Raw genomic sequence first — 16123 nt, 5'->3', positions numbered from 1 at the left:
AAACAAACAAATAAATCAATCAATAAATAGACTTCTACACATCATTAGCATTAGCGACATCCGTACCAGCCTGGCTAATCACAATGTTATTGGTAGCATTATTGTGGTTGTTATTGTTTATTACCCTGTTAGCGTTTTGTACAACTCATTCGCCATCGACCCAAAGGAAGTAGAGAGAGAGGACAGGAAAGAGAGAAAGTGAGCAATGATTTTATCCGTCATCTCTCCACTCTCTCTCTCTCTCTCCCTCTCTCTCACTCCCTTTTGTTCTGTCGCTCATACGTCTCCAGATGGCCGCTCGTCTAATCACTCTTCGGCAGCATGATCTTCACTTCCTTCAGTGTGAGAACACAGCACTGTGCACAGGCACCAGGCTGGTGCAGTTAACCCCACCCACAGCTCCACCCCCATTCAGCCCTTTTGGTCAAAGCCCTCTCGTTCATCCTCTTCCCCTTGTTTATTGTTCTATCCATCATGTCCTGTTGTGCGTCTACACATCTGACTCGATGCTGGAGAGTTTTTCGTACACATGGCCGTTGGTGCCGTTAAAAGGGCGTGGCGGCCCGAGAACTGAGTGCTGATTGGTGAATCGAGATGAGGGAAGGAATGACGAAATCCCAGAAGGGTTTCCTGGATTTCTTGAATCTGAATGCTGCTGTTTTTTTGTATAGTACGTTTTAGCGCCGTGCAGCAAGCACTGATCGTCTCCGAATGTCGGCACAAATGGATTGTGATTGGTGTGATCAGGATAGAGTGATTTTGACAGGAAGTAAGGGTCTCTTTCCCCTCGGAATGCACTCAGGGAGTGGTGGGTGGGGCTATAAAACTGCTGGGTATCAAATAAATGGGAGAATGAGCCCTCCATACAGCGATCCTTCTCCTTCAAACTCACACTGCGAGGAGGCAGAAAAGTCCCACCTACATCGTCCATAGCCCCTCCCCCTGCCTGCAAACTTAGCCCTTGGTCATCCCTGTGCAGGTCCATGAAGGCATCATAAGAATGCTGCCTGCGTAAAGGTCTCGCGCTAAATGCTCGTCGCCGCTGTGATGGTGTTTGACCCCGCCCACTTATCTGCTCCATTACATGATTGCTATCCTCGCTGATGTTGTACAAGTTGCCTGAACGCTTACAAGCCTCGCAACGCATGCAAGTAGCTGAAGTGGGACGGCTGGCCCCACCCCCAACTCCTGATGCCAGACAGCTATTGCTTCCACCAGCTCCATAAGCCCCACCCCCTGTGTGCTGTGCCATTCGTTTACTTCCTGCACTGCTAGCATGGCAATTTCGACACTCCCATTCCCCTCCTCCCACTTTTGACTCCACCTTTGGTGGTTTACTTTTCAGGAAGTCATCTACAGGCACCAGGCTAGTACAATTAGCCCCACCTCCAGCCCCACTCCCACTTGGCCCATCAGTCAAATCCACATGCTCCCATTGGGGCACGCCCTCTTTGGGACGGAACTGGTCCAGATAAAAGTCACGAAGACTTTCTTTGTCCTGGTACAGGAAGGACAAAGATCCACCTCCTCCTCTCATTTTGTGTTCTGAGAGGGGTGGAGACACAGAGCGGTGTCCATGGTGACGGTGATGCCCATGGTGTGGTCTCCGTCGGTAACCGAGGTGGGCATGATCCAGTTCTCGGCGCGATTTGGCCGAAGCAGGCCGCTTCTTCAGACTTTCGCCATGCTGCTTTCTCTTTCTGCTGTCACTCTCCAGGTTTCCATAGGTTATGGTGTGAGTGGAAATGTCAGACATGTTGTCTCCATCGCCATAGCGATCATAGGCAGGGATGTAGCCCGAAGTCCCACCTTTAAAGGAGAACTTCCTGTATGGCTCTGGCAGTCCAAGTGGGGCATGTCCCTGCAGCAGGTCAAAGTTACTCATGTTCCTGTGTGTGAGGGCAGAGCAGTCAAAAATGGCACCATCCAGTGAACTGCCAGAACCCAGGCTGGGGGCGGGGCCAGGGACAGAGCCCGAGCGTCGGTGCAGGTATAGGTCACTCTCGTTGCGGTGCAGGTTACCAAAGGTGCGCTCGACTTGATCGATGTAGTCACTAAAAGCATTATTGTCACTGTTCTCGGATAGGTATGGCACCCGGCACTCCGAGTGACGTCGCTGATCGCTGATGTCATAGACGGACGAGTCGCGGCGTAGGTAGTCGAGTGCGCTGTGAGGGGAGCCGTTGACCCCTGACAATGATGCCATGTTTTTAGCTGTGCGCAGCAGACGCAGGATGTTGGAGTGTGTGTTGTTGATGGTGGTTGATGGGGAATTCAGCGCCGAACTCTTGTTTTCAATCTCAACACCGTGGATACAACTGTACACTTCCTGCAGGAGAGAGAGAGGGAGTGAGAGAGTGAGAGTAGGAACAGCACCAAAATGGCTGAAATTCTAGTAAATAAACTAACTCTTCATCAGGAGCATTTAGAAAAGATCCAAAAAGGCCACTGTTTTTGCACTAGCAATAGAGTTCTAGTATTTGGGACGGAGCCAAAATGGCCACCATTCCAGTAAAAGCGTAAACTAGTGATGAATTGTCATGCATTCTCGTCCTTAGGAAAAAGCCGGATCTTTGCAGAGGGACTGAGAGAATGTACAGTGATAACAGGGTCATAAATGTGTGACTGCAAGTGCGATTTTCTCAAAAATACACAGGAAACACGTTAGCGTCCATAATAAATAAACAGTAAGCTTACTAACAGGAAACATATGTGACACGCAAATGTTCATCACTGCATTTCGTGTGTGTTTGTATGATTATGTAGAGTAATGTATATGGGAACATATTCAGCACTGTAGCTGAATAAATGTTCATATGTCACCTGTCACAGCTTCGTGTTTGGGGCTACATAGTGATTTTAAACATAATTCTGGTCCGTAGCAGTTTAGCTGTTAGCATGTTAGAATGTCTTTCCAGGCTAAGCAGCTAAACATAGGTTTTTCTCCTTATATATGATGCACCAGATCATGATGTATGGATCATGAATCCATGTGTTAATGAGTGAAGCTGATTTTATTTGAGCGTCCTGTGTGTTATGTGAGCATGTGGACATGTAAATGCTAATGGATTTGGATCAGAAAACAACACACACGCACACACGCACACACAAAATAAACCCATTACTGATGTGTTTTGACCACATATCTCATTACCACACTACACAACCTCAGAGAAGATTCCCTGAGGGCTCTTTATATTAATCTCATCAAAACACAATGTAAAACCAACACACACACACACACACACACACACACACACACACACACACACACACATGACTCTTCTACTAAAACTCAAAGCAATCTAATGTAATATGATCGATCTCTCTCTCTCTCTCTGTCTCTGTCGATGATTCACAAAAGTTAAGAACTGAAGGTTTGGATGAAACTGTATTCTGATTTGCAACAATTGCTGATTGCATGTGTGTGTGTGTGTGTGTGTGTGTGTGTGTGTGTGCACGCGTGCATCTCACCCTGCTGATGGTGAAGGTGAGGCCAGGTTTTCCGGAACACACTCCCATGCAACAGAAGCGTAGGTGTGAGTAAAAGACGTGTTCGGCGATGAAGGTGAGGAGCGACAGGGCCATGGCCGCGCCCAGCATGTAGAACACACCCGCCATGTTATCCACATCCAACTGACTGCTCATCACCTCATTCTTCTCGTGGTGACAGATTCCTGTGAGCCAGAGTGCCTCGAGCTCCTCCATCTCTCCTACACACACACACACACACACACACACACAAAGAGGAACACAATCAATCAATATATGTTGATTTAAATCTCTCTATGGTTTTAGCTTGTGTGTGTGTGTGTGTGTGTGTGTGTTTACCATCTCCAAACAGCTGTAAGATGGCCAGGTCCACGTGTCTCTTCCAGCCCGAGTCCTTCTGGATCGCGATGCCGTATCCGGTTGAAGCGAACACTTTCCCGGAGCCGATCGTCACCAGCTTACAGCCTTCATCACGACCCGCCATGTAGTTCAGCACAGCGGCGTCGTAGATAAATGCATCCAGCTTCCTGCAATTCACACACACGGTTACACACACGTTACTTCTCTGAGAGCTCAGATTTATCCTGATTTATATTATATTAGCTGTGGGAGAAGTTGACGCTAAATGTATGTGTAATTTTAGTCGTACGAAATCGGTTTTCCAACCGGCAAATGTTGATGTTCCTGGTGGTTCTGTCTCATTTCCACTCTCACTGTGTCTTTATGTAACTGATGTATTCAATAAATTGGGGTTTTTTTTCACCAAAAATCCATTTCCCTCTTTTGTTCACATTTTGTTGTTGATTTTAAGGTATATATTTGTTTCTGTATATTTTTTTATGAGGAGCCTTTATTTTGTTAACTTTGTTTTTATTGTGTGACCTTTGACCTACCGGTGATGTCATTTCCTGTCGCTCCATGCCATTCTCAGTCGATCACTGGACTTGCTGAGGAGAGGTGTGTGTGTGTGTGTGTGTGTGTGTGTGAGAGAGAGACTCTGACGAAGTGGCTGTACTGATATTTATGTTGTTATATGCAGAATATGCAGACCGGCTACGTTTACATAGTTCATATAAAAGAAATATGGGCTACGTCGTAGCTAGCTGTCTCAATTTGTGCTTGTTTCGGTAGCTGCTGTTAATGAGGTACACTTAGGACCAATTTATGCTGACAACCCAGTCCTCGCAGACGGCGTCACAGATGGCGTCTGCGAAGCCCCCCCCCTTCGCAGACGCTCTGCGCGCACCTCCCAAAAATTGTGACCACCACAGACAGCCTCGCAGACAGCGTCGCAGACAAGAGGGCTCTGATTGATCCACTCTACATCCGCTGTACACGCACTTCCGCTTCCCCAGTTTGGTTTGTTTTCACGACCGGCATTTTTAAAAACACGAGCGAAGATGGAGCAGCACGAAGAGCGGTTGATCGAGGAAGTGATTTCTAGATCCTTCAGCTGCATCTCAATCAAAGTGCGAACTCTTCCAGTCGCCATTGTTGTTGGTGTTGAATGACCTGTTGCTCAGTAACCAGAGGATAAACACTCCACTAACCACACCCACCAATTACTCCTAGCAATTTCGCGACTTCATGCCCCCTTGCGTTGTGGCAGTGAATAACATCGCGCAAGCTTATACACACCTATACTCCCCGCTCAACGATAAATTACAACTGTCTGCGAAAAGCTATCTGTGAAAGCCTTGTCGCAAGAGAATGCAGAGGCCTTTATTTAGCATTAAAATAGCCTGAGAGTGGAATTAGCTTAGCTGGAGCTACGAAACTAGCTAGAAGCAAATTTAAAGTTTAGCACCTAGCCAAAATTTTTACGGGTTAGCATTAAATACTGTAGCTAGACAATGCCGTATTCATGACTGAGTTAAACACACACAGTGAGGGTTTAATACAGAAATTATACACATGTTCAGACCTCACACACAAGTCTTGAGTGATATTCAGACGTTACAGAAGAGCTACGCATGTGGAGCAGAATTTGTTTCCTGATCTTGAAAACAACGCTTTTATTTTTTTGCACAATATCAGTCAAGCAAGGTGCAACATTGCATCAGACTTGTGATTAATAATATTATTGTCCCTGCAAAGCAAAAAAGTTTATTTCACATGGAGGACATTGGAGGAGACATGTCTAAATCAGAGACATCACTTATGGATGAAGTTAAGCTTCCTCTGTAAGTGTAGCAGGTGAGCATTAGGTCAGATTATCCTTCAAACCCTATGCATGTTTTCTTTACAGCAGAGCACATCTAATTAACATAAAAACTAACATTATTTTATTAATTTAACAAGTCAAAAAATATCCAACAACCTTGGAGGCATGAACTGGTGATGTTAATGAGATGAAAATTGGTTGAAGCGGGTATGTATCCAGACTCTGAATATGAAGAGGTTTCTCTGCATAAATATTGACCTAAGTTTTGTCTCTGAGTACAGCCCTAGGTAGCTTGCTTAGCAGTTATAGCCTTAGCAGTCTTAGCTTAGTTAGTGTTAGCTACCTGTCATTTGATGCATTACATTACATTACATTACAGACATTTAGCAGATGCTCTTATCCAGAGCAACGTACAGCATACCCAGATCAGCCTGGGGAGCAGTTAGGGGTTCCGTGACTTGCTCAAGGGCACTTCAGCCATTCCTGCTGGTCAAGGGAGTTGAACCAGTGGCCTTTTGGTCCCAAAGCTGCTTTTCTAACAATTAGGCCATGGCTTCCCCATGGTGCATTTATCAGGTTGATTAAGCTAGCATTAATGTTAGCAAGCAAGTGTATCTTACTGATCTCTATATATAGATTTATGTAAGACATGGAGAGCGTGATGGTGGAGTCTAGTTCTGACCCGGCTTTCAGGCTCTGCAGAGCTTCATCCACATTGCGCTGGTGGAATTTCACCATGTACGAGTGCATCTCTTTATAGTTATTACGGATATTCCGCTCTGTGCTGCCATTGGGCACAGTCCCAAACCGGAACGGAGGAGAGAAGTCATTAGGTCTCTGAAACTGAAAGAGAACCGGGAGAAAAAGTAAAAGACAGAGATATTAAAGTAATACAAAATGGTTGGTTTTGTTTATTGCCTGAATTCTACAGGGATATAGGGATAATATTACACAACACATATGATCAGAAGCACCAGCAAGTCATTTATTAGAATTATTACAGCTCTTGTTATGATTGTGTACCTTTTTGTCACTGAGGCCTGAGACCTGGTCGACGTACTCCTCCTGGATCATGAAAGCTGCGAGGTTGGCAGTGTAGCTGGCCAGGAAGATCACAGCAAAGAAAGCCCACACGGACACCATGATCTTACTGGTAGTTCCTCTGGGGTTCTGCACAGGAACTGAGTTATTAAACACCAAACCCCACAGCAGCCAGATTGCCTTTCCAATAGTGAATGAGGGACCACCAGGCTCTGAGGGGGGAACAAACAAACAAAACAAAACCACACATTATAGTTGATGATTAATGGTTGAAATAATTAACAAATTAAGCTGAGAGAGAATGAACCATCTCTTTCTGTCTCTCCGTGTATTTAATTCAATCCAAGATAGCTTAATTGGCATGACTGTTATTTAAAATATTAGACATCAGACAAACAGACCCAGACACCTCTTCCTCTTCTTCTTTTGGCTGCTCCCGATTAGGGGTCGCCACAACGGATCTTTCATCTCCATTGCTCCCTGTCTTCTGCATTCTTCTCTACCACACGTGCCACTTTCATGTCCTCTCTCACCACATCCATGTATCTCCTCTTTGGCCTTCCTCTTTTTCGTTTGCCTGGCAGCTCCATCCTCAACATTCTCCTTCCCACATGCTCTGCATCTCTTCTCAGGATGTGCCCATACCATCTCAGTCTCGTCTCTCTTAGCTTCATTCCCAAGCTCTCCACATGTGCTGTCCCTCTGATGCACTCGTTCCTTATCCTGTCCAACCTCCCATCGCAAACCTTAACATCCTCAACTCCGCCACCTCCAACTTTGCCTCCTGTCTCTTCGTTAAGGGTACGTCTCCAATCCATACATCACAGCTGGTCTCACTACTGTCTTATACATCTTACCTTTCACTTTTGCTGGGACTTTCCTATCACAAATGACTCCCGAAATCCTTCTCCAACTGCTCCACCCTGCCTGCACTCTCTTTCTCACCTCACTATCGCAGCCCCCATTTTCCTGCACAGTTGACCCCAGGTACTTGAATTCACCAACTTTCTTTACGTCTACTCCTTGCATCTTCACTACACTCTCATCCCCATTCTCACTGATGCACATGTATTCTGTTTTGCTCCTGCTCACCTTCATTCCTCTTCATTCCAATGCATCCCTCCATCTCTCCAAACCCAGCTCAACCTCCTTTCTACTTTCACCACATATCACAACATCATCTGCAAACATCATGTTCCATGGTGATGCTTGCCTCACTTCGTCCATCAAGCTATCCATCACTATGGCAAACAAGAAAGGACTCAAGCAGATCCTTAATGGAGTCCCACCTTCACCTTCAACCATTCAGTCGTTCCAACTGCACACCTCACTGCTGTTTCACTGTTCTCATACATGTCTTGCACCGCTCTAATATACTTCTCATTCACTCCACTCTTTCTCATACAATTTTTTTCGTCTTTATTGTCAAAGGATAAAAATACATATCCTAAGGTACATTACAAGCATATAAGAAGAAAGAAAAAAACTTATACTATACTAAGTTAAGCTAAATGTTTGAAAAGTAGCCTATTTACAAAAGTATTTTTAAAACGATCAGTATTTACATTAGGCATTACATATCTTGTTCCACGGAGATTATATTTGCTTTCTTTTTTGACGGGGAGGTAGGGCTTAAGCGGATGATTATCAGTCAACAGTGTTTCTTGTATATTTTACAATCTTGTTTTGCTAAAAAAGTTTTAATACAGATAGGATACGATATGAAGCAGTGCTTATGACATCTATCTAGAAAGTTTTGAACTACATTAAGACTAGATTCATACGCACCATAAACAGGTAAAGCATATGTAAGACAAGGCAAAACAAGAGATAAAAATAAGTGATCAATTTCTAATTGAGTACACTTCTTTTCTAAGCGTTCTTAATACATGCAGACAGTTGTTCGCTTTAGTCAATTTAGTCTTTGTGTGTAATGTAAATTTAAAATCACTCTGTAACGTAACTCCTAAAAAAGGTAAGCTACTGCATTGTGGGATATCACTAACAGGCTGATATACATAATTATTACATTTCTTCCGCACTATTAGTTCCTTACATTTACTAGTGTTACATGACATCTGATTCTCATTAGACCATCTAAGAAACAAATTGACTAAATTTATAGAAGGGTCTGCTTTGTTATAAACGGGAGACACTATAGTAGAATCATCTGCGTATTTGAAAAGTATAGGATTACCATTATAATGTATGTCAAGATCATTAAGGAAAATGTTAAAAAGGTGCGGTCCTGACACTGCCCTGAGTAGTCCCTTTGTTTACAGACTTCCAGTTGCAACTGTGATTACTAGAGAAAATTCTTTGTTGCCTACCAAAAAGAAAACTGTGATACCAATTGATTATGTATGGACTAAGCACTAACTGTTTTAGTTTGTTTGACAAAAGATTATGCTTAACACAGTCAAAGGCCTTGCTGAAGTCCATTGTGAAAACTCTAACGGCTCTGCACTCAGGCTACGTTTACATTAGACCGTATCTGTCTCGTTTTCTTCGCGGATGCACTGTCCGTTTACATTAAACCGCCTGGAAACGCCGGGAAACGGGAATCTGCCAGGGTCCACGTATTCAATCTAGATAGTATCTGTTCCGGTGCTGTGTAAACATTCAGAATACGCAGATACGCTATGCTGAGCTCTAGCTGGCGTCTCATTGGACAATGTCACTGTGACATCCGCCTTCCTGATTCGTTGGCGTTGGTCATGTGACGCGACTGCTGAAAAACGGCGCGGACTTCCGCCTTGTATCACCTTTCATTAAAGAGTATAAAAGTATGAAAATACTGCAAATACTGATGCAAATACTGCCCACTGTGTAGTTATGATTGTCTTTAGGCTTGCCATCCTTCCACTTGCAAGTAGTAAGTGATATGCGCTGGGATCACACACACAGCGGCTCAGTCCCGAATCGTGGCTTGTGCACTTCACTCACGTGCTGTGTGAGCTGCGCAGGGCCGGAGTGCGCACCCTCCAGAGGGCACTCGCTGTTCAGGGTGGAGTGATTTGGAGCGCAGGATGCCTGCAGAGCCGAGCGTATCCGTGTATTGGCGTTGCTACGTGCACGCAAATCATGTATTGGTGTTGCTGTGTGCACACTAATCGTTTTAAAAACGTTAATCTGATGATCCGCTGATACGGTCTAATGTAAACATGGGCTCAGTGTCATCCAGGTATTTACACACCTGGTGCTGGATGGTGATCAGCGCATTGGTACAGTTACCTCCTTGTCTGTATGCAAACTGAGAGGGGCTAAGGCTAGCTTCGACCGTTTTCCTGGCGAAGTTCTCAAACACAACCTTTTCAAAGGCCCTCGCGATGACAGGTGTTACATTAATGCCTCTGTAATCTTTGTCCTCCTTCGGGATATCCAGCTTGGGTAGCGGGTTGATGTTAGCTCTCTTCCAGGACTCAGGCCATTCATGCGTTGACAGTGATAAGTTCCAAACTTTAGAGATGACAGGTGTAAATATTTCCAAAAAGTCTTTCCAGATCCAGAACGGGATCTTGTCCGGACCAGTAGCAGTTTTCTTTATTTTTCCAAGAGCATTCCAGACCATTCTCTCAGATAATTCGGGAACCTCCATGTCATCGGCAATTTGCATGTTGATTGGTCACGTGTAGTTGTCATCACAGCAGAGTTGCTGGAAATAATCATTAAGATGGTCCATAGTATGTTCGTCCAGAGCAATGTAGGTCGAGTTACGGCGCTGAGAAATAAAGTCTACATTTTTCCACCACTCGCAGTTCCCTAAGATGGCAGAAGGATTTCTCTGGTTCTGGCTAATTACTTCCAAAATTCTGCTATACCATAACTCATCTCTCGGCACTCTACTGTATGCCTTCTCCAGGTCTACAAACACACAATGTAGCTTTCTCTGGCCTTCTCTGTACTTCTCCATTAACATTCTTAAAGCAAAAATTGCATCTGACGTGCTCTTCCTTGGCACTTCATCCAGCCATTGGGGGTGCATAAGCGTACTCTTGGTGCCGGTCCCAAGCCAGGATAAATGGAAAGGGTTGCGTCAGGAATGACATCCGGCGTAAAACTGTGCCAAATCTAAAATGTGGATTGAAAACAAACAGACCCAGACACCAATTTTTAAAATAGGGAACGTACCTCTTCCATCAGCGAGGCAGCGGTTGTAGCCCACAGGACTGAAATACTCAAACACAAATACAGCAATGGCAGAAACCAGCAGCAGCATGACGAACATCATCACCCACACGTCTGCACTGAAGGGCTCTGAACACACACACACACACACACACACAAACTTCAGCACTTCCAAGTAAGTTAATCAGGCCTTTTTAAGGGTTCAGTAGGAACATGTGTGCATTTTATAAAAGGTAAGTAAAGAATTCTGGAGTATATTTGAGTAGCCTTTCACCCAGAAATGCAGATGGTGATACAGTGCCGTTGCTACGGGAGACCATGACACTGATTCCTGTCTCAATGAAAGGCACAGAGAAGTCGATGACCTCCGACCTTTCCTCATTTATAGTGAGAGAACCAACAGCCATGTGAGCATTTTTCACCACCACCTAGAGCAGAAGAGAAAGCTGCATTATTTATACCTCACAATAAAGTTAATGTGGAAGAAGAGCTGAGGTACACTGAACAGAACAAAGAATATTCCCTAACTCCTAATATAAAACCCACAACATAAAGCCCTAATACCTACCCTACATCAAAACCGGCCCCTATCCTACATTAAACTCGACCCCTACCCCACATCGAAGCTGACCCCTACCCTACACCGAACTCGACCCCTACCCCACATCGAAACTGATCCCTACCCCACATCAAAATCGACCCTTACCCTCCATCAAAACCGACCCCTACCCTCCATCAAAACCGACCCCTACCCTCCATCAAAACCGACCCATACCCCACATCAAAACTGACCCGTACCCCACATCAAAACCGACCTTTACTCCACATCAAAACCCACCCCTACTCTACATCAAAACCGACCCCTACCCCACATCAAGACTGACTCTTACCCCACATCAAAACTGACCCTTACCCCACACCAAACCGACCCTTACTCTCCATCAAAACTGACCCTTACCCTACATCAAAACCGACCCCTTACCCCACATCAAAACCGACCCATACCCCACATCAAAACCGACCCATACCCTAGACCATAAACTCCCTAAAACTCTATTTCCACTAACATTAAACCCTAAACCTACACTAACCCTTCAGTGTTCAGTCGTGTTGTAGGATTCGAGTCCAGTCTTAAGACCACTTTTTGAAGGTCTCGCTCTCGTCTTGGAATCGACCATATTTTTACTCGGTCTTGTCTCAGTCTCAGACATAGAGGACTCTGGATTTTATTTCAAGACCACAACTGGTGGGATTTCAATAAACTGCCTGTGCACTGTCTGATTTTTTCATAACATCATTAGTGTGATTGGTTGTAAAATTTCCTGCTTCGAATATGACCAATAATGTGACTCAGTGCTAATTTGAAAATTTTCTTCCTGTTAATGGCTGTCACCCTTCCCCCATCCCCCTTCACACCCACTTGTCTGGTCCTAGTCTTGACTCGGTTTCACCTTGCCTTGGTTTTGGTCTTGACTTGATCTCAACCCCCTCAAAGTCTTGGTCTTGTCTCGGTCTTGATACACTCTGGTCTTGGTCTCAGTTTAAGTGATCTTCACTACAACACTAGTGTTCAGTGTGTCTTTCCTTACCTTTAACCCTATCAGTATCCTACACTTAAACCCTAACTTCCTGACTCATCCCTTACCTTAAACCCTAACTCCCTGACTCATCCCTTACCTTAAACGCTAATCTGTAGCAGAAACTCAATCCATAGCACTTTAAGATTAATCCTAACTGTCAGCCAAAGCCTATCCAAAATCCTTCAACTTCAGAGTCATTCTTCCTTACCCTAAACTCTAATCCCTAAACCCTAATATTAATACGACACAACCGCAAGAGAAAAAGAACACAACGAGGAAGAGTGAAAGTGGGTTATCACACTAGGTCATGCTGGAAATAGACATTCCACTTACCATACTCCCTCCCTTGCTGTCTCCGTCCCCCCTTCCGTCTCTCTCTTTATCTGTCTCTCTGTTTGTCTGTGTCTCACTGTTTAGCCCTATATACATTATAGTGAGACAAAACAGAACCTATGTACAAGGTGTGTGTGTGTGAGAGAGATTCATCCCTTCAATCATTTGTCTTGTTTCTGTCTGTCTGTCTGTCTCTCTCTCTCTCTCTCCTTCTGTGTTATGAAACTGACCATGTGGGTGGTACTGAGATGGAGTTTTGCAGGACCTGTGTGACTGTGAATGTGTGTGTGTGTCTGTGTGTGTGTGTGTGTGTGTGTGTGTGTGTGTGTGTGTGTGTGTGTGTGTGTGTGAGATCATTGCTGCAGATGAATGTATAATGGCTGTTGTTTATCAGTGTAAGTTAAAATAAAGCAGAAATTAATCTAATCCCAAGGACAAAAAAGACTCAACTTTCACCTGAACTCCTGTCGTAACCGTTTAAATATACACTATTACTGAGCCGTTATTCTACACTCAAACAAAAAACCCAAACCCTAACGCTGAACTGTAACTAAAATCTGTAAAAACATAAATTAACCTGGAAGCTAGTCAGAATCCATAAAGCTAATTTCAGTATCTAAATCCGAAATCCTGAAATCTGTCCCTAATCCCCAAGCACTCCATAGGTATTGGGCCGTCATTTATATTTCAGAAAAACAAGAAAGCACACAGACAGTGTAACAATAACAGTGGTGCACATTAAAAATAATTTCTACTAGACTCATATTATTATTATTATTATTATTATTATTATTATTATTTTCCCCTACTCTCTCCTGTCCTCTCTACCACAGTTTTAGCTTCATGATATTCTTAGACCCTGGCCTATTTGTACTAGCGTGAGGATAATTTCTCCATGGAGACCACAAAGCACTCCTATAAGTCACTAAGGGCATCTATCAATGCTGTAGAACCACACAGAAACAGAACCATAAATACGTTTTGAACAATTCATGGTGGAAAATATCTAAATTAAAACTTCCCTGTGGTTCTACAAACAGAATAAAATAAAATCAGAAGAACAGGAACATGAAACGGAGACACGGAATTACAATTAAACAATACAACTTAACCAGGAACACACTGACCATGCACCTTTAGCCTGCTCATCTCTGTAACTGATAATCTCTGTGACTGATCACCTCATTAACTGATCACCTCTTGAACTGATCGTTTCCCTAACTGATCGTGTCTCTAACTGATCAACATATTAACTGATCATCTCCGCAAAAACTTCTCCATAACTGTCATCTACATAACTGATCAGTCCTCGCAACTGTTTACTTCTATAATTAATCATCTCCAAAATTGAAAAGCTCCATGATTTCTCTCACTAATCATTGAAGTAACTGATCATCTCCATAACTGATCATTTCTTGAACTGAACATTTCTGTAATGGATCATGTCTCTGATTGGTTGTCTCTCTAACTGATCATTTTAGTAATTGATCACCTCTGTATCAAGTGAGCAATGGATGAGTGAGCGATGGATTACTAAATATCGGTTCAGTAAGAGATGGACCAGTCAACGATGGATCAGTCAATGATGGATTAGCAAGCGATGTAAACAATACATCAGTAAACAATGGATCAGCAAAAAATGGATTAGTAAACGATGGATCAACGATGGATCAGTGAGCGATGGATCAGTAAATATTGGTTCAGTAAGAGATGGATCAGTCAATGATGGATCAGTGAGGGATGGATCAGTGAGCGATGGATCAGTAAATGATGGATCAGTGACTGATGGATCAGTAAATATCGGTTCAGAAAGAGATGGATCAGTGAACGATGGATCAGTAAATGATAGATCAGTGAGCAATGGATCAGTGAGTGATGGATCAGTAAACGATGGATCAGTGAGCAAAGGATCAGTGAGCGATGGATTAGTAAACAATGGATCAACGATGTATCATTGAGCGATGGATCAGTAAATGATGGATCAGTGAGCGATGGATCAGTAAATATCGGTTCAGAAAGAGATGGATCAGTGAAAGATGGATCAGTAAATGATAGATAAGTGAGCAATGGATCAGTGAGTGATGGATCAGTAAACGATGGATCAGTGAGCAATGGATCAGTGAGTGATGGATTAGTAAACAATGGATCAACAACGGATCATTGAGTGATCAATCAGTAAATGATGGATCAGTGAGCGATGGATCAGTAAATATCGGTTAAGAAAGAGATGGATCAGTCAACAATGGATCAGTAAATGATGGATCAGTGAGCAATGGATCAGTAAACAATGGATCAGTGAGTGATGGATCAGTCAGTGATGGATCAGTAAATGATGGATCAGTGAGCGATAGATCAGTAAATATCAGTTAAGAAAGAGATGGATCAGTAAATGATGGATCAGTGAGCAATGGATCAGTAAACAATGGATCAGTGAGTGATGGATCAGTCAGTGATGGATCAGTAAATGATGGATCAGTGAGCGATAGATCAATAAATATCAGTTAAGAAAGCGATGGATCAGTCAACGATGGATCAGTAAATGATGGATCAGTGAGCGATGGATCAGTAAATATCGGTTAAGAAAGAGATGAATCAGTCAACGATGGATCAGTAAATGATGGATTAGTGAGCAATGGATCAGTAAACAATGGATCAGTGAGCGATGGATCAGTAAACAATGGATCAGTGAGCGATGGATCAGTAAACCATGAAATCAATGATGGAACAGTGAGCGATCAATCAGTAAATGATGGAAAAGTGGGTGATGGATCAGTAAATGATGGATCAGTGAGCGATGGATCATTAAATGATGGATCAGTGAGCGAGGGATCAGTGAGTGATGGATCAGTAAATGATGGATCAGTGAGCGATGGATCAGTAAATGATGGATCAGTGAGCGATGGATAAGTAAATATCAGTTCAGTAAACGATGGATCAGTGAGTGATGGATCAGCAAGCGATGGATCAGTAAATGATGGATCAGTGAGCGATGGATCAGTGAGCGATGGATCTGTGAGTGATGGATCAGTGAGTGATGGATCAATAAGCGATGGATCAGTGAGTCATGGATCAGTAAACGATGGATCAGTAAGCGATGGATCAGTGAGCGATGGATCAGTAAACGATGGATCAGTGAGCGATGGATCAGTGAATATTGGTTCAGAAAGAGATGGATCAGTAAACGATGGATCAGTGAGCAATGGATCAGCGAGTGATGGATCAGCAAATGATGGATCAGTAAATGATGGATCAGTAAACGATGGATCAGTGAGCAATGGATCACTGAGCAATGGATCAGTAAATGATGGATCAGTGAGCGATGGATCAGTAAATATCGGTTCAGAAAGAGATGGATCAGTAAACGATGGATCAGTAAATGATGGAT

The 16123-nt window shown here is 43.5% G+C and overlaps 1 protein-coding gene across 1 annotated transcript in view; it reads right to left on the bottom strand.

The window, feature by feature from the left end:
• Positions 1-490: 490 nt before the first annotated feature.
• The window catches only part of LOC132870262 (glutamate receptor ionotropic, NMDA 2B-like), a 78346-nt gene continuing 62713 nt past the window's right edge, over positions 491-16123 (bottom strand). The window contains exons 14-20 of the mRNA XM_060903902.1: positions 11100-11253; positions 10829-10954; positions 6680-6909; positions 6339-6499; positions 3832-4019; positions 3475-3713; positions 491-2329 (exon numbers count right to left, since the gene is read on the bottom strand). Of these exons, the coding sequence (XP_060759885.1) occupies positions 491-2329; positions 3475-3713; positions 3832-4019; positions 6339-6499; positions 6680-6909; positions 10829-10954; positions 11100-11253 (2937 nt within the window). The remainder of the gene's footprint in view (positions 2330-3474; positions 3714-3831; positions 4020-6338; positions 6500-6679; positions 6910-10828; positions 10955-11099; positions 11254-16123) is intronic.

The sequence above is a fragment of the Neoarius graeffei genome, chromosome 22 (genome assembly GCF_027579695.1).
Source record: "Neoarius graeffei isolate fNeoGra1 chromosome 22, fNeoGra1.pri, whole genome shotgun sequence".
Taxonomy (NCBI): Eukaryota; Metazoa; Chordata; class Actinopteri; order Siluriformes; family Ariidae; genus Neoarius; species Neoarius graeffei.
This window is presented reverse-complemented; position numbering and strand designations above follow the sequence as displayed.